This window comes from Electrona antarctica (assembly GCF_951216825.1).
Source record: "Electrona antarctica genome assembly, chromosome: 16".
Classification (NCBI taxonomy): Eukaryota; Metazoa; Chordata; class Actinopteri; order Myctophiformes; family Myctophidae; genus Electrona; species Electrona antarctica.
In genome coordinates, this window is record NC_136797.1 from 29,011,971 (window position 1) to 29,038,655 (window position 26,685).

At 43.6% G+C, this 26,685-nt stretch overlaps 1 protein-coding gene across 2 annotated transcripts in view; it reads left to right on the forward strand.

Annotated features, from left to right (window-relative positions):
* The first annotated feature begins 1,062 nt into the window (after nt 1-1,062).
* The window catches only part of dcc (DCC netrin 1 receptor), a 65,310-nt gene continuing 39,687 nt past the window's right edge, over nt 1,063-26,685 (forward strand). For both annotated transcript variants that reach the window (XM_079525086.1, XM_079525087.1), the window contains exons 1-8: nt 1,063-1,342; nt 1,863-2,199; nt 4,224-4,360; nt 8,253-8,591; nt 12,014-12,164; nt 12,734-12,870; nt 17,715-17,869; nt 19,163-19,283. In XM_079525086.1, coding sequence (XP_079381212.1) covers nt 2,012-2,199; nt 4,224-4,360; nt 8,253-8,591; nt 12,014-12,164; nt 12,734-12,870; nt 17,715-17,869; nt 19,163-19,283 — 1,228 coding nt within the window. In that variant the 5' untranslated portion in view covers nt 1,063-1,342; nt 1,863-2,011. The remainder of the gene's footprint in view (nt 1,343-1,862; nt 2,200-4,223; nt 4,361-8,252; nt 8,592-12,013; nt 12,165-12,733; nt 12,871-17,714; nt 17,870-19,162; nt 19,284-26,685) is intronic.

Consider the following 26,685-nt stretch of genomic DNA (forward strand, 5'->3'; position numbering starts at 1 on the left):
ATTGCTGTCTAATTGATTCTATTCCACTGTGTTCTATTATGTTATGCTGTGCTATATTATTTCTACTGTAGGGCCTATTTCATACTACTGTACGTTCTATTATATTGTGTTATATTCTCTTGCACGCCTTTCCATTCTATTCTGTTGTCTTGTATTCTGCAATGCGCGAGGGTCAAAGTGGTTAATGTAAACCAAACACAGTTGATATATCACACATTGGCGCGCCCCGCCGGTAGACTCTGTGACTGAGAGGACCCCCTGTTGAACACTCATGCTCCAGCTCTACACACTACAGTAGAGGCAGTGCTCCTCGCAAGTGTCTGCCTTTCAGCTCCCCCAGGGGGGAGCTGCAGTTATTGTACATTTAAGTACAGTAACTTAGAGCAGCCTATTTCACATCTATTGTACATTTAAGTACAGTAACTAAAAGCAGGCTTTACGAGGGGACCCCCCCTGCTTAACTTAGCACTTACAGTGTGACACCATGTGCTCCTGTTTTACGTGTACACTAGTATCTAGTAGGGGTGTAATTGTAACGCTACATTTTCGCCGGCGATACGATACGTGGAAGATATTGGTTCATTCGCGGCGAGGCGATACGATGCAATTCAATTGGATAGTGCAGTTTTTTTAAGGGAAACCTTTATTAATAAATAAGTGAACATAGTGATTCTCTGGCAAATACATGATGGACAGTGACAAGTGTAGCAACATTGAATGGAAAAGTATTTACCGGTAAACCCCCCTCTTTGCTAACTTTCTAAATACAACGCACAAATACTTATCGAACTTAACTTATCGAACAAATACTTATGCCTCAAACGTATGCCTTATGCCTTAGTTTTGAAGGGTAATGTGATTCCTCATTCCTGTCTTCTATTCTAGCGCTTACCTGCCTTGCCTCACCTTCCCTGATTTGTGGTTCATTAATTGTATCACCTGTGTCTGGTTTCCCCCAGCCAATCCATGTGCTGATTGATTTGAGTTCACCTGTGTCCTGTTCTTGTGCCTATTTAAGCCCTTAGCCCTGTGCTTGGCTGTGTTCTTTGTTGGATAATTGCTTTGTATCTGAGCTGAGTTTCCAAGTCTGTTCTTGTTTGCTGGTGTTGCACTACTGAAAACATCTGTTAAATAAACTTCCACTTCTAGATCCTGACTTCCTTGCATTTGGGTCCTACGTGAAAAATATCTTGACAGGTCCATGTACTTGGTTGCCATATGACCTAATTTCGAAAGGCAGAAAATGCATGCTAGTGCGACTGTTGGACATATTAGTGGTGCACACATTATGTACATTATGCATAATTCATGAACACATGAACTTATGAACTCAATCCCACCGGCAAGTATTCAGCTCTGTTGGTTTGCTAGTTTTTGTTTTAACTTTTTTCAAAACTTCTGTTTTGTAACTTCTTTGAAACTAAATGAGGAGTGCTCTGCTGTGTTTCAGTGGGTGTATATACTCCCCAGCCTGCTATATAAAACTCTGTTTAGTTTTAACTGTAACTGTACACAGCTGGATAGCTATTTTGCACTCTTTGATTTTTTAGTTCTGTCCCTCCAGTTCAGTGTCTCATATAGTCATACTTTTAAAGATGCTTTCGAATATATTTCCTATTCAATGCAGAAACACGGTATTCATGCTTTTAAAATGACATTCAAAGCAAATACTCGTCAAACTTTGTATTCTGGTACATTCCACTCAAATGCTTACTCTCAAACGTTGCATACTTGTAAAGTCTACTCAAAAACTAATAGACTTTTAGAGGAACAATATTTGTTCTAGTTAAATTATATATTCTATTTTCTATTAAATCATATTCTAACTCTCCTCTCCTCTCTCATCCCTCCATCCCATCCAGACGGCCGCAAACAGACCTTCTATTCTTCTACACCTTCGTCTCCTTTTCCCTCCATCACCTCCTCCTCCTCTTCATCGTCGTCGCCTCCGCCTGCTCATCCTCCTTTCCTCAACGTGCGGTTCGTCGTGCGGCCGGCCGACGTCACGGTAATGCCGGGCGAGCCCTTCCGGTTGGACTGCCGGGTCTCAGTGGAGAACGCCACCCCCTCCGCCTCTCCTCACCGCCTACCCAGCCCCTCAATATCCTGGAGGAAGGACGGGGTGCCGCTCGGAACGTTGGTGGACGACAGACGACGGCAGCTGGCCAATGGGAGCCTGTTGATCCGGGACCAGCGGAGGTACAATATTTAGTTTGGTTGTTTGTTTGTTTGTTTGTTTGTTTATGCATGCCATGTAAAATATAACGGGTTTAGCAAGAATGCTATCGTTTCCATCCGTATGCGCGAAGCAGTGCGTTTTGAATTGCAGATCTGCTACTTTAGTTATTCTTGAATCTGAATCCTGAAAAGTAACAGTTCCGGCCTCGGGGTCTAAATGGGTTCAAAGTTCAAACATCTTCCATTGAACAGCTCTCAACTCAAGTTTATAGCATGTGACACTCATAAGACTGTCGCTGACATCTTCAACGCAACCAGACTCAGAGTCTTATCGCTTCTCAATATCAGGGGAAAGTGCATTACATCACCAGGGGAAATACTGTACATCACATCATCATGCCCTGCAGTTAATGTAAGATCAGCTGTCAATTATAATGACTGCATTACACTTACGTTTCACATCATATTCCGTCTAACAGACATGGATATGAATGATATCCTCGAACAGTTCCTTGTGAGGCACACTGAAATACTTTCCAACTAAAGTTTAGGGTTCATTTGCAGGTTATAACCTTGCTCACAACGTGTTTAATATTTCCCCTATATGTTTAACAATGACCATAAAGGATCTTTTTTCTTTAAACACAATAGGTGGTTAAACAACTAGTCGACTAGTTGACTAGTAAACTAGGCAACTAGTCAACTAGTAAAAATGACTAGAAGTGAATGCCTTAGTACAAGCTTGTACATCTGTTATTTTTGAATAGCCAGCGCAAAAAACCTAAAAGGACACACATGCTTTCCCGGTTGTAATGGGTTCAACTCGATATCTGCATCACTTAATTTACAAGAAGTCTGTACGATTAGAGAACGTATAAGAATTGTTATTTCGGTCAATGTTTGCCTGTTATCTCTCCTATAATGGTACCAACATCAATACAGCATGGCTTTTGTGGACAAAATCTTATCCAAAGACAACAAAACACATTCTTTAGTTTTGGGTCTGAGAGGTCGTAAATGTCATCAAACGGTGGTACCGTGGCTCAAATGCCCAATAAATAACGGGCCTTGACATGAAAAGGGTTCAAAGTAGTAGTAGTAAGTAGCCTTGCCGAGCCATGAGGACCATAGGGCAGGAGCCTATCTCCTGTTTCTGTAGCGTGAGGCAGCTTGATGTACAAGTACACCCCCTGGACATGACGCTAGTATGTCGCAGGGACTTACCCCCAATCCAACCCTTGATTCTGAGTGTCAAGCAGGGAGTCTTTGGTATGACCCGGCCAGGGATTGAACCCCGACCCGAAAGGGTTAAAAACCACTGGTCTACACCATTGATTCCCAACCTTCTTATACTGAAGTACCACCTCAGAAATGACCTGGCTCTCCAAGTACCACCATAATAACGGATGTTAATCCATTTTGGGGCGGGAACCCCTTCTGGTGTTTCAAGCATTATGTTATACTTTAGCTATTGAAAAATAGCAGATCTACAAGCTCATAGCGCGCCACCGAGTGGCGCGCTACGAGCTTGTAGGTCTGCTATTTTTGAAAAGTCGTGAAAATGTGGCGCAAATCTTTGAATATATATTTCAGAGCGAACATTTTTAACTAAAATATTGGCTTCTGAGGGGTCCCTGGAACAACATATTTTGTTGTTCTTTATTGGGTCTGTGACCCAATAAAGATAATTCTGGGGGTCCTTGACATGAAAAAGGTTGAGTACCACTGACATAGAAACATGGGTTTTTCAGAAAAATGTTAGGATTTAGAAGCCTTTTTTTTAATCGACCTCAGTCCAAAATGGGTTAAAATACAGGAGCGTATACCTGCCCTTTTTGCTCCATTCCTAAGCCAATAACGCTGCTGCTCTGACAAAACGAATCACTAATCAGCACAACTGATGATATTTCTAATGCGATGAATCCATTCTCAAATCTTCTATTAACGGCTAGGTGTGCTGTCATGCTCATTTCAGCACGGATGGGATCAACTCTACACCAATAAATGGTAGTATATTTTCTACTCCACTGTATTCTATTTTCCAGACCACATCAGGAGGTCCAGCAGAGGCCGTTTGCGGATCACCAGAGGCAAGAGCCGGACCAGGGCAGGTACCAGTGCCTGGTCTCCCTGGACGGAGTGGGAACGGTGGTCAGTCGCACGGCCAGGGTCACTGTGAAGAGTGAGTTGATTATTAGGTTCCACTATTATGTGCTATTGTGCTCTATTGGATTACCTTCTATTACATTCTATTGCCCCTACAGCAACTGCAGATGCATGGTTGTGTGTGGTGTGTTGTGTGGGAGATGAGAGAGAGAGAGAGAGAGAGAGAGAGGGAGAGAGAGAGACCCTTCTCTCTCTCTATTTTTCCATTTGTCTCTCTCACCCTCTCTCCAACCAATAAATTCAACCAATCATAGACAAGTATTCCCTGAAGACCTGTTCAAATTAATTAGAGAGAGGAGAGGAGAGGAGGGGAGATCTCTCCTCTCCTCTCCTCTCCTCTCCTATCTTTCCATTCTTGCTGACTAAGTCGCAAACGTCAGTTCGGGTGAACTGGTGGAGGGAAATAATCGTGAAAGAGAGAGAGAGAGAGGGGGGGGGGGGGAGTGAGGGAGAGTAGTTATATCCAATGCTAATCACCTTTGTGCTCGGACAATATGCTGAGTCAGAAGTGCACACATACACACACATGTGCACGCGTACACACACACACACACACACACACACACACACACACACACACACACACACACACACACACACACACACACACACACACACACACACACACACACACACACACACACACGCATTTTGATTATTAGTGTAGTTGCCACCCAACCACGTCAGTAGGCTCCATTCAGAAGAAAAAAATATTATTATTATAATTATTGTTGTTGTTGCCATTATAATTACCATTACGGTATATAGGCTACTATTATTATAGTCACTGATGTTTGATACTTCCCTTAGGAGAAACCATGCACTATGGTTATGGTTGCTTTATGGTTTGTGAGAAACCATAAAACCTTTAAGGGTTTAAGGGTTTATGGTTTCTCACAAACCATAAGAGATACAGTAACCGCACTTAATAATTACTACCGATGGTCTCATGGTGGTGCTATAACAGCCCACTTCACATCTTTCACCTTTAATCCATTGAGACCTGGAACGCATCCATGTCACGTTAGCGTTTAACCACATTAACCATTAACCCATTTTGGGGCGGGAATCCCTTTTGGTGTTTTAAACATTGTTATAATTTAGCTATTGAAAAATAGCAGATCTACAAGCTCATAGCGCGCCACCGAGTGGCGCGCTATGAACTTGTAGGTCTGCTATTTTTGAAAAATCGTTAAAATGTGCCTCAAATCTTTCCGAAAATTGTCATGATTTAGAAAACTTTTTTTTTAAATTTCGACGTCAGGCCTGAATGGGTTAAAGCTGCTGCAAGAGATATTTTCTTGTTAAACATCTCTGTAGTATATAGCTCTATAGCAGTGGTTTTCAACCAGTGGTCCTTTGAAGGGATTCCAGGTGGTCCCCAGCTAAATGATGGAGAGTTGGTAACCAAATGGACGCTTATCGATCTTTAACTCTTGAGAGCGTAAACTGAAACCAAATGGACCCGTGTACGGGTCCATTTGGTTTCAATTTACGCTCTCAAGAGTTGCATAAAAAATCTGTAAACGTATCTGCATTAATAACTAACAAGAAGTCTACACTATTAGAGAAGGTAGAATACTTGTTATTTTGATCAACATTTGCCTGTATGGTACCACATCAATACAGCATGGAACGACAACAACAGAGGCTAAATGTCATGAAATGGTGGTCCGTGGCTCAAATGCAGAATAAATAATGGACCTTGATATGAAAAGGGTTGAAAGCCACTGCTCTGTAGTGATCATTGCTACAGTGTCTGTTCAGCAACAAGGCTCTCCGTCTCTCCAGCTCTTCAGTAAACAGAAAATAGATTCACAGGTCACGATACCGATGTCATCCAATCAGGAGAAATAACTAAAATTACTCAATATAGGAAATAAGGTTGGTGAAAAGGGTGATGAAAAAGAAAAATTAGAAGAAAAAAAAAGTAACTATAAAATTGAAGTTGAACAATTTGCAACCCTCTTGAAAATGTATTTTCTGCTGGATAAAGTTATCAGAAAATACCATACATAAAAAGAAACTTGTTTTAACACGAACATATCACTATATTAAGTCAAAGTCACAGAATCTAAATGGATTACTATTTTCCCTTCGTTGGCTCGTCATGAGGCATGCCATTTCTGCCGGTATTGGCCCGCTAATGTCTAACTCGCTTTTCTGCCATTTCAAATTAACTTCAAAAGCAGTTATCCCCCTGCACATTTACAACATTTACTTCCTTACAAGATCAATGGAGTAATGTGATAAGTGTCTTCCTGAGCAAGACACTTAACCTATAACTGCTCCCCGAGCGCTGCACGGATAGCGCTCAAAGATAATGGGTAAATGCAGAGGACACAAAAATACCCCAAAGGAGTGTGGACCAAATCATATATGATATTATAATAGACATATATCAAACTGTGTTTAGATTTATTTATTTTTTTACTTTCATTTTTTTATCCCACAATTCTTGTAACCCTTTTTTTTCTACCCGGTGTCTTATTGTCTAGTCAGTGTAAACTCTCTCAGCCTGGGGAGAGCAACATGTTTCCTTCTATGCATGGGAAGTCCAAACCACCAGTTCTTTCCACCTGACAGTTCTTTCCCCGTTTGGACGTAGCACGTAGAAGGAACACGTTATTCCAACCAGCTCCTTTCCCCTCCATCAGGCGCCCTGGCTGGCCAGGGGGAGGCAGTGTAGAGACCAGGATTACTTGTCTTTTATTATTTTATTTTCAATTACGTTTCGCTTATACTAAAACTGCCGTGAATAATGAACACATTGACCCAATATTTCAATTGTGTATTAAGGGGCCTCAATAGAGTTCACCACCGGAAGTGCTTGCACTTCTGCCTATAGTGCCTATGGGCCTCAAAAATGTGAATGATGTGCTGGTATTTTTCTAAGCGATATAGCTTTCATTGTTTAATTGATAGCAATCGGTAATTACCGTGAGAAGTACGGTCACCACAGAGGTGTCAAGTCCCAAACCTCACAAAATGTGGCACACGTGATCTCTGGAGCCATCTGATCAAATGTATGATACAACTTTTACCATTTGGCTATAACTGGCTTCTAAAGTTAAAACCACACCTGTGTGAAGTGAGGGGTGCTCTTTTTCTTTTTTTTTAAGATTTTTTTGCGGCTTACGCCTTTTATTGGTTTTTTGAAGGGACAGACAGTAGGCTGACAGGAAACGGGAGAGAGATGGGGGAAGACATGCAGTAAAGGCCGTGTCGGGCTCGGGAGTCGAACCCGCGGCACACTGCGACTGGATTACCAGTCGGGTGCCCAGACGGTTACGCCACCGCCTGAGCGTGAGGGGTGCTCTTATCATCATACATCATCTCGTGCTGGCCAATCACAATTTTCGTCTTCACTTTTCTGCCCTGCACTTTTATCTTCAATATGTAGGCCTATACTTTGCTCAGCCAATAAAATCATCGCTATCACAAGTCAATGTTTGTGTTGACTTGTGACCCGGAAAGCTGGGCATAGGAGGGTCTAGTGCCCCTCAGAAATAAATTCAGAAAACACAAAAATCACCATGAATAATGGTCAGATCAGTCCAAAGTTTGACTCCTATATATATAAATTGTAGGTCCTCTGTTTTAATTTGACCCATAGGGGCCACCATGAATCCCAAATATTTCAGAGCACCTGCACCCACGGCTGACACAGTTCAGTCATCAAGAGTCTCACACACACAACACGGAGGGTGAAAACATAAGGGAGGCGACCCGATGACACACTCAGGCACAGAGTGTTTTGAATTGAGGTTTCATTGTGAAAGAGAGATGGACACACATGTTATCCATTCGGCATCCCTGTAGAACTCATTGAAAGTTGATTGAAGAAACCAAATGGTAACTCAGTTTCTCTCTGCTCTGCTCTCCTCCTTTCCTCCCCTCTTCCCCAGCTCCTCTCCTCCTCTCCTACGTTGCTGATGCCTCCGTCTCCTCGTACGTTGACGACATTGCCATCCTCCGATGCCTCGTCAGCCAATCGGCTCATCCCGTGGCTGTGCGCTGGCAGAGGTGGAGTATCCACGGAGATGATGCCCCATCCCCTGTGCCCACCGAGCTTGACTCCACCCCCTTGACCTTGGACCCCAAAGCCCGCCTGGTTGTCCTGCCATCTGGAATGCTTCAGGTGTCACGGGTTCGACATGAGGATAACGGCAGATACCGCTGCCTGGCGGAGGCTAATGCAAATGCTAATGCTGGAAAGACTGAGGTGGAGTTACGGGTGCTTCCTGGTGAGTATATTTAAAAGGACTTGCACTTTCTTGGACTATTGATAGATATTTATACTATATATAAATTCTTCAACTCAACGCAAACTTTGAGGATTTTAATGAGGATGACACTACCTGTTGTGCTACTTCTATGGCAAAGGCTCTGGGAAATTAGCAAAAGGCTTTATAATCCTCAAATCTCGCAACTGCAGCTTGTTCCACATCCAAGTCTAAAACAAAAGTGCACAGTCTGGCCTCTATACACACATTGCAAGGTATACCAATTCAGACTTAATCGCCTTTTTAAAATCCCTTCGTTTTTGAATAACGGCCTGTCTTCAGACTAGGGTCCTGGGTCCGCACCCGGGTGCACTTTCCAGATGTAATGTGCACTACAGGTCTTTGTCCAGATGTAGTGTGCACTACAGGTCTTTGTCCAGATGTAGTGTGCACTACAGGTCTTTGTCCAGATGTAATGTGCACTACAGGTCTTTGTCCAGATGTAATGTGCACTACAGGTCTTTGTCCAGATGTAGTGTGCACTACAGGTCTTTGTCCAGATGTAGTGTGCACTACAGTGCACACTACAAAAATTGCTAATAGGGTGAAGTAAGTGTCCTTTTAACCTCCCATTTTAGTCTCCTGATAGATATTTTTTTCATGCCAGTTTTCAAAGAAACCAGTGATCCACAGCCTTTAATGGACGATGTCAGGGAATTCCACATTTTGGTGGCAGAGTCGAAGAATGAGAATGTTCCTGTTGTGTTTGATCTAAGTTTGGGTGATACCAGATCACTGTAGCTCCCTAGTATTGTTCGACTGTCCCGTCGACAGGAGAGATGGTCAGAGGAGCAGCGTTACCATCTAGATTCCAACATGGATTGAAGAATGGGTAGAGTCTCTCAGTGAAGGAGCAGCCAGTGAAGGAGTACAGGTGAACTCTGGTCTCCACATCATAAAAGGAGACCAGACCCTCCTCATAATCCACAAACACTCCCACTTTATGGAGCTCCTTTCTTACAGGGAGGAGGACATCAGTGTCAGCATTGTCAGCCCAGTACTTATATCGTGACAAACATATAGTCCAGTAACCATTGTTGGGTCTCCTGATTCCAATCCTGTTGATGGACTCTCTGACCACTCCTATTATCCAGAGAGTCTTCCCTCCAACCTGAACCTCATAGTAAAACCTTCCTGATGAGAAGCTTTGTTTTCCTAAGACAGAGAAATCTCTTGAGAATCTCTCTTTGTTGTTTGGCAGATTCTTCCTTGCGTTTCCATAACTCACTTGTTTTCCATCGTCAGACAGGATGAGGTGTGAATATGCTGTATCAGGGTCCAGGGTTACATGAACAGAGTATTGCTGAATTCTCATCTCAGAATCACAAAGTTTCTCCATCGCTTCACAGTGTTTGGCTCAGCTCTATCTAGCTACTGATCTTCACACTGTGTGGAATCAGCCTTTTAAGCCGTCGAGCAGCATGGCATCTCACCTCATCAAAACATGACGTCAGGTTCGACCAAAATTCCTCACAGCTCCAGACTAATATGACGTCAGGTTCGTCCAAATATGGAGTTCCTCACAGCTCCAGACTGGACTCCATGAAGTGCTCTGGTCTGAAATATGAACAAACATGGACACAGTGAGATGCCCTTATAAGGCAATATGAACAAACGTGTGTGTGTGAGTGTGTGTGTGAGAGTGCGTGTTTTAAGTTCAATTTTGTATACTTTAAAATGATTGTACTGTGTTTTTGCTCGATCAGAAAACAAATAAAAATTGAATGAGAAAAGAAAACATGGACACAGAGAGATGCCAAGCCTCCAGAGCGGCTGGCCAACGTTAAAGCCACCGAGGCGTAGTGGTCAAAGTTGGAACTGCAGTCGGGCCCGTGCTTTTATCACGAGGAAACCCCTCGCAGCAGCTGGGGTTTAACATTGAGTGCTCTGGTAACACTTCCGCATTTTGACCACCAACTGTTAGCGGTCAAATCGATGGAAAAAAATCACACTCGTGTGAAGTGAGGGGTGCTCTTATCATCATCATGCATCATCTCATACTGGCCAATCAGAATGCCTGTTGCCTGTTGCCACACATTTACGTCATATTTGGCAGACATTTGACCTAATTTCTCCTTTCATTGTCAATGCAAATATGAGACATGTGGGGACAAGATGACGTAAATTTCCCCTTCATTGTCAAATGGCATTTAATGTTTGTGTTGCGGACATTTTGTGGGGACAAAAGCTGTATATAGGAGGGGCTAGCGCCCCTCAAAAATTACACCTGTGTGAAGTAAGGGACGCTCTTATCATTATACATCATCATACATCATCTCATGAACATGTGGGGACAAGATTTAGCGGACATTTGACCTCATTTCTCCTTTCATTGTCAATGAAAGACGTGTGGGGGCAAAAGCTAGGGGGGGCTAGCGCCCCTCAAGTATGAGTTCCGACCCCGAGCAGTAGAGATCACAGACCATACCTGTACAAAACCTGAGGCCCCGAGGCTCGTTCTTCTTGTTGTTGTCTACTTCCTTACTAAAGTCATGTGACGCAAAGCACGCCTCCCTTTAGTCAACTAAAAGTAGACTAACACTAAAACATTTCAGGTGACTAAAACATGACTAAAACTAAAAGTTTCATTCCAAAGTCTATCCAACTATAGATCCCGTAGAACCAAAGCGTTGCCACAGCGAAAATGCCTTTGGGAAACGTGAAAAGTCAACTTCACTCACTCCCTCCACATTATGGCTAATGTCCATGTACACATTCAGATCATTCATTTTTAGTAGGATGCGTGTTCCACCCCACTACACATGTTGGGCACTGCTTACCATGGTGTAATAAGATGCATTACTGGCTGTGAATCACCTACCCTTCATTGCACTCTGTGTGCTTTAGTCAGCTGGCCATCCATGAGTGCCCATAGGCAGTTTTTATTGGGTAAATGTTCATCTATAAATCATTGGTCAGCTCCCCTTTTACTTTGGTTCATAACTATTACATGAAACCCATCTTAGAGCTTATGATCACACTACTTACATACTGAGTTTGGGAAAAGAGCCTTCGTGTACTCTGCTACTAGCCTGCATGGAAACCTGCAAAAGCAATTACACATATATTTTTAAAATGTCAGATTTGGTCTGGAACCACTCACTCACAGTTGTGATTGGATTTCACTCCCTCCGAAGTAGTGAGGGACCAATCAGGGCCTAGTATGCAAATATGCGGCGGGTTTATCACTAGAGGCATTTTTTTTATTTGCCCCTTGGAAATGGAGGTTCCACACAGACATCATGCCAGGCTACTTGTCCCTGGAGAGCAAGGGTAGCAAATAACTTTGGGCACCGCTCGGCTTTGCACACACACAGTAACAGATAGTGTCATTAATTGTACTAATGTTACCAATCAACCAATCACATCACTACCCTCTGTAGAACCGGGCGTGGCCAGAAGTCTGCAGTTCCTCCAACGGCCAATCCGAACCTCAGCTCGCCTCGGCTCGGACGTTGTTCTGGAATGCTCCGCCTCCGGTTTCCCCACGCCTTCCTTCCATTGGCTGAAAGGAGACGAGGTCATCGAGAGCAGGTTTGTCTGGATTCACCAATGGTGCACACAGTAAAGAAGGACATTTACTTAAGTACTTAAGTACGAGTATTTGTGTTTTTGGATACTTCAAGTTCAAAGACTGCTTTTTACCCCACTACGTTTATAAATAGCTGTTCTGTAAACTCGCAATGCGATATGACACGTTGCGAGCTTGCATGTCTGCTATTTTTACTATTTATTTTCGGTACTTTTTTTGCATACTTAAGTATTTTTGCAAGCAAGTACTTTAGCTCATGTACAAATTTGACAGAGCAACTTTCACTTGTATCTGAATAATTTATGACCAGTCCAGGAGAATATCTATACTTACCACACTGTTCTCCTCTCCTCTCCTCTCCTCTCCTCTCCTCTCCTCTCCTCTCCTCTCCTCTCCTCTCCTCTCCTCTCCTCTCCTCTCCTCTCCTCTCCTCTCCTCTCCTCTCCTCTCCTCTCCTCTCCTCTCCTCTCCTCTCCTCTCCTCTCCCCTCTCCTCTCCTCTCCTCTCCTCTCCTCTCTTTCTCTTTCTCTTTCTCTCTCTCTCTCTCTCTCTCCCCCCCTCTCTCTCTCAGGTCTAAAAAGTATGTGTTGCTAGGCGGAAGCAACCTCCTCATCTCCACGGTGACCGTTGACGACGGCGACGCGTACATGTGTGTTGCGACCAACAGGAACCAGAACATTTCCTCTTCCTGTCGGCTGGACGTATTGGGTGAGACACATACTTAGAAGAAAAGGTCTTTTTGCACATCTACGGACAGGTGCGTCCATCTACGGACAGGTGCGTCCGAGTTATGAACTTGAAGAGCAAAAAATGTCACTCGTCACTCGAGTGACCGAAACGTTGTATCCCTATGAAACCATTTAGGACTGAGACCAGATTCTACAAATGTCTATTCTAAATCCTCACAGTTTTCTGAAAAACCTATCTTTCTATATCAGTGGTTCTCAAACTATTTCATGTCAAGGACGTGAGGAGTGTGCTCTTTTTTGTTTGATCTTCGGGCTAGACACATAAGGACACCCTGGAGGTCTTCATATTTTTTGGGGTATTGAAGTCATATAAACACACTCTGGAGATCTTCAAATTTAATTGGAGGCCCTTAAACGGCATAATTAAATCTGACTGGTGGTAATTAAATTAGGTCCTTTACTTAATTGACGTCCTCTCGGTTCAGTGGCTGCCCTTAACGATATCAATGCATATCCTTCTTCTGCTCCTCTGCCTGTCATTTGAGGTCATTAAATGTGACTTATTATTATTATTATTATTATTAACTAATTCGGCACCACAGCGCCATCTGGTGGTTGGCTCAGAGCGCCACTTTTTTTTGCCAACTACGAATATATCCGTACCTCCCCCCCTTTACACCATAATGTATATGAAGCGGTTAGGCCGAATATCAGCTTTTCACATTGGTCCGGTTGCTAGGCAACGCCTCCATCACCCCCAGCACCAGGGTCTTTGCACACGGCCCCCATTTACCTCCAGTCAAAGTAGGATTTTCAAAGCCTCATAACTCAGAACTCTATCATGGTTACAATGGGTTTGTATAGGATGGGTTTGTGGGATAGGATGGGTTTGCGAGTTGTGGGTTTGTATAGGAAGGGGGCAGCTAAAATGAATTTCAAATATCTAAATACTGAATGGAGCAATTTAAAAACTGTCTGGGGTGTTCACATAAGCCTGCGAGTAGATGATAAAGTGAAATATCCCGTTAATGGGATAGCACTCCACCAGGTGTGGCACCATTCAGGACACCCGATGGAGATGTTTAACTCAAATCTTTATTAGAAGTCCTTGTATGTAGGTTCATGTAGGTCCGTACAGAGGTCGTTGAACAGGAATTTAAATTAAATTGAATAGAGTAATTTAAACTGAATTTAAATCAGTTAATTCAATATAGTTTAAGTTCCTCTCCTCTCCTCTCCTCTCCTCTCCTCTCCTCTCCTCTCCTCTCCTCTCCTCTCCTCTCCTCTCCTCTCCTCTCCTCTCCTCTCCTCTCCTCTCCTCTCCTCTCTTCACAAGCGTTTCTGGATTAAGTTGATAATCTCCCCTGTAATCCGGGATTACAGAGAGATTATCTGACAAACAGACGTGTTAGCTTGATTTGATTTGTGTGCAAAGGAGAGACAGACAGACAGACAGACAGACAGACAGACAGACAGACAGACAGACAGACAGGTAAAGTTAACATTAGCACTGTCTATACTACTTGAGGTAAAGTAGCCTACTATACTACTGCTAATCAAAATGAGCAAATTCTGATTTAGTCTTAGTCTATAGTCTATGTATAGTCTTTAAGTCTATTATTATAGTCAACAAAATTAACACTGCTACTGTAGGCTATACGCTGGTGCTATGCGTTGCTGATTGCCTACTGGCCTGGCTTGTTAGCTGACGTAACGTATACACGCCAATCGGATCCATATAGGTCCCGGGTTCGCCTCCCGGCCGAGGCTACATTGGTGGCAGCGGGTGGGATAGGTTTTGATTTTAGTTTTAGTCATAGTCTTATGAATAGTTTTCATTTAGTTTTAGTCACATTTTAGACACCTGGAAGGTTTTAGTGTTAGTCTAGCTTTAAAATGTATTTTTGCAGACCTTGATGCCGTTGTAATGGCTGATTTTACACTTGCTAGCCAATCTACAAGCTCACAACGGGTTGCAGCGTGACACGTTGTGAGCTTGTATATCTGCTTTAGCTAAGCCCCACCCTCTCCCACTTAGACACTCCCACTTAGACACTTTCCATCAAATACTGGTTAATTTTTGGAACCAGACCTTCAAAATCTCTTCCAAATCCGTCAACAATGCCTGCCATATGCACTGGAAAAATATGTGTGTGACATTTCTTTTTTAAAACAATGTTTTATCATGTAGGAAAACTATTGGTGGAGAGGTTTGTCTAACGCTCTAAGTCTAACCCATGTTATGCTTAGCTGTAATTGGACCATAGTAGTTTGGGGAGGGGCTTAGGCGCTATTGGTCAATTGTAAAATGTCTTGTCCTGGATCTCTTGTCCACTAGTCCCTTCCATTACATTTTAGTCTAGTTTATACTGTCAATATATTTAGTCTTAGTTTTAGTCATCATAGCTTAGTTTTAATTTAGTTTCCATGTAGTTTTCGTTAGTGAAAAAAGGTAGTCGACGAATATTTCTTTGTCATAGTATTAGTAATCAACACTCCATATACGTCCCGGGCGGGTTCGCCTCCCGGCCGAGGCTACACTAGTACGCCTTACTAGTGGATCATAGGACTAGTTCTCACATATTCACATTTACTCCAAAATGTTACTATTGGTTCACGAAGCTTAGAATAAAGCATTGCGCTGCATCATTCATTCCTCTCAGTCTGGGACATGTCTGCTGTCTGAAGCCATGCAGAGTCAGAACTAAACCTTAGAGAAGCAGTGTCTTTTATGCAAGCAAAACTGCAAGTCTGCTACAACACTCACATCAAAGCGGAAGACTTTTCTGTCTGCCGCTGGCTTTTTACTATAAGGTTTGGGATTCAGTGGCTTTTATTCTTCTCCTATAATTCTTCAGTTGTATTTTAACTTTTTATATATATATTTTTTATTCAATTATTTAGAATGAGTTTATTTTTGCGCCGCTTTAATGCTCTGTCTCTTAAAGGGAAACCCAATTCCCGATATTGAACCTAAATCCGCTTTGATGCTGTGAGGAAATCATAATATACATAATAATCAATATACTTCTGTGTTGTATTTCTTTTCTCCAGTGAATTTCCCCACCACATTATTAGGCCTATACTCTAGTCTATTCTATTATGATCTCACATCAGAACAACAGAATAGGTTCAACATTGGCAGAACTACTCCTTATTGCCTTAACGTTTGATGTTTTAAAGTACTACAACTACTGCTACAACTACTACTACTACTACTGCTACAACTACTACTACTACTACAACTACTACTACTACTACTACTACTACTACTACTACTACTACTACAACTACTGCTACAACTACTACTACTAATACTACTACTGTACTACTACTACTACTACTACTACTACTACCACCCTGACTTAGAGTCAACCTGGGGACCACTGTTGTGTTGGGTGGGGATATGGGCTAGATTAGTGCACTTGCTATGCATCCCATGTGTATACATCAGTTATACAACAGTTTTAAAAATCAACAAATCCTACATTACTAAATGAATGATGAGGGACCACATGCAATACTTCCACGGACCTCCAGTGGTCCACGGACCACCTGTTGAAAACCCCTGTTCTATAGAGATCGCCAGCAGTGCTTTTAGACTTGTTCTAATGGAAGTCGAACATGATGGACATTATGGGATGTCTCCATGGTTAGTTGGACGATGTGATGAGATATGACACCACTCAGTCACCTTGGCAACTAAAGCGGTTTCACCCATAAAGACGCCTGGGGCAGACATATACGCACGCACGCACGCACGCACGCACGCACGCACGCACGCACGCACGCACGCACGCACACACACACACACACACACAGTAAGTGCTCATGTACTATAGCTGCAGTAATATAGTTGCTGTCGGGTGGAAACCTCATATGTCCAACATTTTCAGGATTAATTAAGATTAATTTTTTAGAGCTTGTATCGGCTATTTTTTCTACTTTCGTATGACGAAGTAGGGCGTTCATTTTACGAAAAAACATGAAATGTTAAAACACGGAGATGCAAGATGTCTGTACTGTATGTGGCCATTACGCACCTCCGGCCAATCACGTGGCCAGGTCCAATCTTCATTAAATCTAATTGGTTGGTAATTGGAAGCGTCCCCTTTGACTTTACACGGGGAGGTTCAGGATTAGCATCATCCTTCATGCTTTATTTTTGAGGACATTATGGAAAGGGGCTTTTTATGTGGGAAGTAGTAGCAGTATAGCAATACAGTCCTTTTACAATGTGTGTTACTGTATACGTTCACACCCACGCACGCATGCATGCACCCACGCACGCACGCACGCACGCACGCACGCACGCACGCGCGCACGTACGCGCACGTACGCGCACACACACACACTGGTGGTTCTCAGACATTTTCATATGAACCCTCAAAATCACATGTAGCCTATATCGTATTTGGCTGCGTACATGATGTGCCAACAGCCCCATGCACAAGAAAAGATTTGTGTTAAAACCTAATTCAAAAGTATTCAGTATTATTAAAGAATATTCTAGACTTCTAGACTTCTAGACAATCTACATTTTGGGAAATAGCAGATCTATAAGCTCACAATGTGTTGGATCGGCTATATTCGGATATACCCTAATATATAGGGTTAAAGTGGTTAAATAGATTTTTATGCTATATTACAGATATAGCATTACAGAGTCCCCATACCACACTTTGAGAACCACTGCATCAACAAACCAAGTGTGCAGGCAATCATGCAAGGTGTCTTACTCAAGAACAATTCGCCATTGGGAGCTGGAGTGTGTTGTAAATCTCTCTCTCTCTCTCTCTCTCTCTCTCTCTCTCTCTCTCTCTCTCTCTCTCTCTCTCTCTCTCTCTCTCCATCTCTCCCCAGTCCCACCTCAGTTCCTCTCATATCCTAGCAACACATTCGCCTCCGTTGCGTCTGACGTTGAACTGGACTGCGGCGCTGTTGGCAACCCGGCGCCGAGGGTTCATTGGCTGAAAAACGGGGAGGAGGTCATTCCCAGCGACTACTTCCAGATCATGGTGAGCTTCAGTCTTAATCTAGATGCATCTCACTCGTCTGCATTACTGCACAATATGGCAACATGTTCATAATGGTTAATACAAGCAGTCAGATACATATTGAACTGTTTTTTGAGGGGGCGCTATCCCCTCCGATGTCTGGCTTTCGGAATTACTGTACTTCATGTGGCAGCCGGAGTCTATGGACTTTTATTTTTGTCTGGTAATGTTTGTTTAGAGCACTTTAAACAGAGTGGCAGAGAAGTCTATGGACATTTAAAGTTTGTTTAGAACACTTTAAACAAACATTTCTAGGCGCCCCTCACTTCACACAAGTGTGATTTTTGAGGGGCTGTCGCCCCTCCTATGTCCAGCTTTTAGTGTGTGTGTGTAAACACAAACTTTTTCCTAACACAAACATTAAATGCCATTGACAATGAATGGACAGTGTTTGAGTGTTTGTGTAAACACAACCATTGCGTAAACAGAAACATTGAAGACGAAGGTGAGGACGCAAATTCTGATTGGCCGGAATGAGATGATATTTGATGATGTACGATGATAAGATCACCCCTCACTTCACACGGGTGTTATTTTCTATTTAGAAATTTCTGTGATCATGATGCTCTTCTTGACAAAAATGTCATAACATTGAATTAAAAAAGTTCATTGCACCCGGAAGTAATTCTAACTTCACAACTATATGCTCCACTTCCGCTTTAGCGCTTGCTCGTGATCAGAGCTTCCGTTGCTCCAGACTGTATGACGGAAGCATTTGAAAATTGCGAGAGGCAACAGTCTGGCAACACGAAACTAGTAGTAATATAATGCAGTACTCGGTGGTTTTCAACCTTTTTCATATCAAGGCCCATAATTTTTTCGACATTTGAGCCACTCAGACCCAAAACTAACGAATATTTTGGTGTTGTTGGATAAGATTTTGTTCAATTCCATGCTGTAGGTAGGAGATAACAGGCAAACGACAGGCATTCTCTAATGGTGCAGTAGACTTCTTGTACATTAAGTAATGCAGATGTTTAACTCTTAAGTGCGTAACATTAAACCAAATGGACCCGGCAAAGGGTCCATCTGGTTTCATTTTACACTCTCAAGAGTTAAAGATATATACGTGTTAATGGTAAGGGTCCATTTGGTTACCAACTCTCCATCACTTAGCTGAGTACCACCTGGAACCCCCGCAAGGACCACTGGTTGAAAACCACTAGATTAAAGTATGGACTGATGGATCTCATATGAAAACTGCTAAACGGCATATCTCTCTCTCTCTCCATTGCTCCATCTGTCGTCCAATAGGATGGAAGCAATCTCCACATCCTGGGTTTGGTCCAATCAGACGAGGGCTTCTACCAGTGCGTCGCAGAGAACGAGGCCGGCGACGCCGTGGCAACGGCCCAACTCATCCTCCGAGAACCTGGTACTACTACTGCTACTGTATATACTATAGTATACTATAGTATATACACTGTACCTGGTACTACCTGATAGTACACAGTACTCTATAGTATATACACTGTACCTGGTACAACCACTGATTGTACACAGTACTTTATAGTATATATACACTGTGTACACAGTAAATGGTAAATGTTGCATTTATCCAAGGCGCTTTACATAGATTGTGCATTACATGCACACATTCAAACACACATTCACACATTCACACACTGATGCCAGAGGAAACCATGCAAGGCACCAACCTGCACATTGGGAGCAATTAGGGGTTCAGAGTCTTGCTCAAGGACACTTTGACACTAACTCTGGGGGAGCCCGGGTTCGAACTGGCAACCTTGCAGTTCCCATCCGGTCACTCTACCCCTGAGCCACTGCTGCCCCACAGTACTCAAAGTATGCACTTTAATAATACACGCACGCACGCACGCACGCACGCACGCACGCACGCACGCACGCACGCATTGTACATGCACTTTACTGTACAGTAAGGACGCTTTTACGTACCACTCTCACCAGACGCGTAACTAGATGTCAGTGGGCCCCGACGCAGGCTGATCAGTGAGTGCCTGTGAACGTAGCCCACACGGACTGCTTTTGGCTTATAAACAGCGCAGCGGGGCACTGTACAGCAGTTGTGACAGTATACCTGTCGCTATTGTAATCAGAGCAACAGCTGCAGCCTGTAAAGACAAGCCCAAACTGCGTGTTGGTTTATAAACGGCGGGGCACTGTACCGTTGTAGTTTTTTGTAGTAATTTGTGAACGTACCTGGCTGTCGGGACTCGAGACTGGGAAAGCCCACTGCACACTCGCCACAGACACTTCTGACTGACTTCCTTCACGTTATTATTGGGAGGCGGGGCATGTGTGTGCCTATGATGTGTGTGTGTGCTTGCAGCAGCCACACCACCAGGCTCTGCCAAACTTTGTTCAACTCAACTGTCATTGGATCTCTGTATGTGTTTATAATTTTATTTTACAGACGTCACGGGTGGGCGGCCGTGTGCCCCCCTTGCCTCTGGGCGCCCACGCAGTCGCGTTGTCTGTGTCGCGCTAGTAACGTTGAATTTTGCCACATCTCAGTTTTGATTAATTGAACACAGAGCCCCTTGCCATTTGAAGGAACCTTTCCGAAACACTGTTGGATTTACTCTAGCACAGTGACAGTGTCCATGGTCCTGAGTTCATGCTGAACAGGTGCTGGGTTCACTCTGGCACCTCACTGTCCGTGACACTGTACCTTTCTATATCTATGGTGAACCATAGACATAGAAAGGTATATACACCTCTTCCGGCTCTGGGGCGAATGCTCTCAAGGGAGTGCGTTAGTGCTTCACAGAATCTTAAAGAGCTCTAATTCAGGTGACACAGCAGCAGCCAGTAACAATGAAACACAGGGCAGGAGTTATGGCTACTTACACTTGCTGAAAATAGCAGATCTACAAGCTCTGTTGTGAGCTTGTAGATCTGCTATTTTCAGCATGCAAACAAGTGTAAAATGACTTTTGCATCTCTAGTCCCTTCCTAACATTTTTGTCTAGTTGGTATGATGAAATTGTCAAAATATTTAGTCTTAGTTTTAGTCGTCTTAGCTTAGTTTTAATTTAGTTTCGAACTAAACATTTTTCGTCAGTCAACGAAATCAACACTGCTGCTAAGAGTAAAAGTGTCAAGAGCCAGATAAGTAGGCAGATTAATATGACCCTTTGTGATGTTTTCCAGGCAGTGTTCTCGACTTCAATTATTATTGACTGACATAGATCACTCAAATAAATTGAATGAATGACAACAGGAAGTGATGCCCGTAAAAGGCCTCAGGGGACTCACTCGCGGCTATATTTATAGTTTTATAGTTCGCCGAGGTCCCCCGGGGTCTACACTTTGTCCCCTCCTTTTTTCCGTCTGCGCCAAATCTCGTTGTTGAAAATAGCTGATCTACAAGGTCACAATGCATCGCAATCGGACGCGTTGTTGTGAGCCGGTTGATTGCCTTTTTTCCTCCTGTCTGTTTGCCCCAGAATATGGATGCCAGGGTTCATGTGGTTAAGAGGAATGACGTTCATTCTAATACATTTGAATACATTTTCTTTCATAGACTGTAGACTAACACGAATGTAAAATGAAGCCTAATAACATACCACAAGGTATGTTGGAGGCTGTCTTTCTGAACACTCAGGCCTATTTTTGCATCAATCACCAAAGCAGACTTTAGTCTGAAGCAACTACATATTCATAATATGCTCACTAATGGAAACATAATATTTAACAAATCCAACTGATTTATTTAGCGCTGTTGGCTACATTTCCTGAGCAATGTACAAAACAATTAAGCTACTTTGCTACAGGCAGTCATTAACTTGACAGTGAACTTGATTTTGTGTAAGGTGGTACAAAGTGTGGGGAAGGGCTTTGGCCCGAAACGTTACCACCTTTAAGTAAAGAAATATTTGGGAGCTGAAATTGGTGTGCAGACTTTTTTATTCTTACTCTATGACTGTCTTTTGATCCGGCACCCAGCCTATAGGTAATTGGATGTGCGTGTTTGTTCAGCCTCTTTTGCTACTAGGTGGTACAATTTTACAAAACGCGCGCGTTTACCCCCGCACGTGCATTTCATTTAGGTCCAGTCCTATTTTAAAAAACGCACGCGTGGGCCGCACGTTTAGGGTAAACGCGCAAGAAAAGCCTGGTGTAGCTTGACCGTAATGTGTAATTTTGGCGGGCCTTAATGGCATCGTAATGGCTGATTTTACACTTGCTGAAAGTAGCCGATCTACAAGCTCACAACGCGTCACGCTGCGGCGCTTTGTGAGCTTGCAGATCTGCTATTTTCAGCATGCAACCAAGCATAAAATGAGTTGTCTTTTAGTTCTACTGGATCTCTTCTCCACTAGTCCCTCCCTAACATTTCAGTCTAGTTTGTATTTGTTGACGAAATTGTCAATATATCATTTTAGTCATCATGGCTTAGTTTTTATTTCGTTTTTATTCAGTTTTCCTCAGTGTAAAACCGTAGTTGACGACCATTTTTCGTCATCGTTTTAGTCGACGAAATCAACACTGATCCGAATAAAGGATGAAGAATGAAGTTTGGGTTTTGGCTTCAAACCAACACTATGGTTTTATGACAGCAGGCCAACAGCCGTATAGAACATTAGGTTACGTCATAACCGTTGTTCTCTCAGGGAACAGACTATCTCTCCGCACTGTTGTACTTTCCAAACGTATTGGGGGGGATTGACCCCCCGCTCGGGTCAGATGATGCAACTTGAATGTACTCCGTTGTGTTGCTATGTAAGGCACCAGTGCTAACCACTGAGCCACTGTGACAGCTGTGGAAAGAGCTGGGGCCAGTTCAGAGCCACCCGGGGACCAGATTGACATGCTACAGGGGTGGGAGAAGACTGAATGAGCAGAGGTGAACAGGGCGACCAGACCACCCCCAGAGGAGGGGCATCTCTGCCCCGAGAGAAGACGAGGCCGTGGCTACCATGCTGTCGGTTCCGATCAGTGCATCGTGGTCTTGTCGGCGCGCGGCCAGGAAGAGGCAAACTTCCTTTCGGCGCCAACACATTTCACGTGCTGTGCTGTCCCGCCTCGGGCCCATTTAGTGGCCGCTATAGTGGCCGCTGACTCACAACCCCCTAGCCTTCTAGCGACGACACATCTGCTGACACCAGCTGGCATGGAAACACGGGCGCAGCACCTCATACCCGCGGAGAGGCCCACAACAAAGCCTTTTGGCTGGCTGACACTATGTGGGTGAACAAGAGCCGGTGGGACCATCTGGACTGGGTATAAGGCCCATGTGGAAAATACAGTAGCAAAGGACATCGGGGTCAGATTGGAACCGGCATGGGCCAGCTGCCATAATAGGGTATAGTGCTGTATCAGGTGAGCAGACACCTCAAGCTGAGTCTCAGCCATAACATGGGAGAGGCAGGACGTCCATATGGTCTGCTCTATCCCTAATTGTGGCTGTTCTGGAGCCCCACTATATCCATCCCGGGAATGGACTTTACCTTTAAAACTCTTCACAGCACAGGACACCGGACAGCAGGACTGTTGCTCTGTTGTGTGACCTCGCCTCTCACCCTCAGGGCGTCTTACTGGTATGTAGGTTCTCTGATTGTGTAGTTCAAAAAGCAAAGAGTACGGTCCAAACCCACAACTCTACAGCACATGCCACGAGAGTAACCACCGCTGCGGGTGAAACGTCTAGCTAACGTCTAGACTACACAAAAGCCAGACGGCATCACCCAGACACTTAAGTGACTCATCACATTACACATTACGTGGAGCCCCATATTCGAGCGTCCACTGCCACAGCAAACGGACTACCCCTGGGCGCATGTGGCATGTGAGTGTCCCAGACAGTATTTCAGTATAGCAGGGTGGTGTGCAGCATGGCTGAGTGGCACTGGCGAAATGTCACAGTCCTTCACGTCCATACATTGTAAATAAAAAAGGTCAACAGTCATTTAGTCACCCACCCACTTTGTTGCTACCGACTGAGCCTCCCTCTTGCTCTATAAAGCAAATGCACACTTATTATTGACTCAAAGGACCTCTTTCAGATCAAATGTCAAATGACACACTGAAATTATTCTAGAGCTAAAAGAAATGCATGGCCTATTCAGCAAGGTAGCTGAATATGTCATTATCATTAAGCGACATAAATCAACTAGAAATGGGCTGGTCTGTGCCAGGCCGGGTGGCCTACCCAGGGCTCTGTAAGGTGACTACTGCATATGTACTGGTAAGTGGCAGAACGGTTAGGGTTGTCAGAGTGTGACATTGACAGGGATGATGTCTGGCATTGCATCAACCCAAAACACATGTACCGGTATGTTGTTGGAGGCATACTATGTACTTAAATTATGCTAAACATTGTGTGGTTGAATGACGGCGGGATTGCGCTGATTATAAATGATACTCGGTGTAGACATATACATGCATTGATAATACATTTTTGGTATGAGGTGTTTTAAAGGGCCACTTCACCCCTTTTGCAACATGATCTTATTTTAATGATGTTTGGGAGTCAAGCAACACTTTCCTGGGGGTTTTTATGTGGGCAATATGTGATGTTTTTCAGTATTTCAAAGTGTCCATGGGCTCCATGATGTCATGGACACAGGGCTCACTTCCTTCCTGGACTTTCTTGTCTCCCAAACATCTTTAAAATAAGATCTGGTTGCACAAGGGGCCCTTTAAAGCCCCTGGCCTGTGATAGTGGCAGTATTTGAGTAAAGCTCAAACAGTTACAGGGAAGTGGAATGAATGCAGAAGTGTCTGGCGTAGACGCATTGGATGGCAGCAATGATATTATCATTTTATATATTATATTAACAGTGTTACATCATTTTCTTCTCTGCAGCATGAATAAGCACCAGGAGGCATGCCGCAGTAGTTATACTTGCACTATGTCTTAACTCGTGTAGACCTGAGGACGCATCTGTGTCCCCTTACAGCTCTTAACCACTTTAACCATTATTTTAAACTTCAGCTGTTGAAAAATAGCAGATCTACAAGCTCATAGATAGCACTCGGTGCCGCGCTACAAGCTTGTACGGTGAACGTTTTTAACTCAAATATTTGCTTGCTGGGAGGTCCCTGGAACCATGGCGTCCGCGGCTGAATACAGATAATTCTGTGGGTCCTTGACATGAAAAGGTTCGAGCACCATGCAGCGGCACCACTGATACGTTTTTCAGAAAACTGTCAGGATTTGCTAAGACATTTAGTAGAATCTGGTGTCAGGTCTTGGTTTAAGGTTCTTGCAGAGTGCAGACGGATGCGTTTTTCGAAAACACAACGTCAGTCTGCATCTGCAAGGACCTTTATGCAGTCGCTACAAACTCTCTCTCTCTCTCTCTCTCTCTCTCTCTCTCTCTCTCTCTCTCTCTGTTTGTATCTGTCCGTGCGGTGTGGTGCACCTGCACATATTCATGTGCAGCACAGGTGCCTGGCATATGTTGTCCCGACTGGTGTAAAAGTACATTTACTCAAGTACTGTACTTAAGTAGGCTATACAATTTTGAGGATTCTTTTTTTACTTTACTGGAGTATTTCCAATTTTCAGCACTATTACTTCTGCACCAGCAGCACCACCACATCTCAGACCAGCAGCATCTCAGAGGCAAATGTTACACTTTTACTCCACTACACCTATTTTGACAACTTTAGTTAATATTGTTACTTTGTGGATTTTAATTATTATTAGCCTACAAAACATACATTTCCCACTTCGCCCCATACATTTCAGACATTTAAAGATAATCGTCAATCTACAAGCTGCACAATTGAATACTTGAAATGGGCATTCTGCATGAGTACTTTCTACTTTTGGTACTTTAAGCACATTTTGATAGCAATACTTTTGTACAATGTGTGGTCTTTAATTGAGTGAGTGCGTGCGTGCGTGCGTGTGCGGTGTGTGTGCGCACATGTGTGCATGTGCATGTGCACACGAGTAGCCCCACTGTTGTGGGACTTTGTGCATGCAGTCTTGATATATATGTTAGGACAGGCCGGGCGCCACAGGGGTGCCAGAGGGGGCCTGGCACCCTCGGTTGCAAATTCTTCCCCCTCAGTTTTAGTTTCATGTACATATTGTTTTATATGTACATAAAAATCAGGTGTCCCCTCTGGCAACCGCCCCCTCAGTCATTTCATCCCAAGCCTGTGTTACGATGTCTCTGATGCCCTCTCCCTCCGCAAGCTCTATGTGTTTCTGTTGGTCACCGTGAGTGCTTGTGGCGTGTGTGTGTGTGTGTGCGTGAGCATGTGTGCAATTGTAGAACTGCTGTTGAATGAGCCATACTCAGTCTTTAAGTATAGCCGCAGCTTATACACCCAATTTCTTAGTTCCACTCCATAGCCGTGATGACACTTAATTGTCATTGACGGATTGGAGAAATATTGGCGGAGTGACCTATACGTGACTTACTGGCAGCATGCATAGAAAGTTTGGTACTGATTGGTCTGGGAGTTTGCATGATTAGCCACGCACAGGCACGCACGTACGCATACACACATACACGAACGCTTGCGCACGCACACACACACATAATCTCCGTCTTGGCCATTAGCCCGGAGGACATAACACAATTAATATGATTGAAATTATCATGAATAATTTGAAACACAAAACATCTCAGTTCAAGCCAAGCCAAGCCTATACTTAAAACCTTTTCACCATGAACATTTTCAAGTACTGTACTTAAGTACAATTTTGAGGTATTTGTACTTTGCTTGAGCATGTCAAATGTCCAGTATTTTTTACTTCTACTCCACTACATCTCAGAGGCAAATATTGTACTTTTACTCCACTACATTACTTGAACTTTTAGTTACTAGTT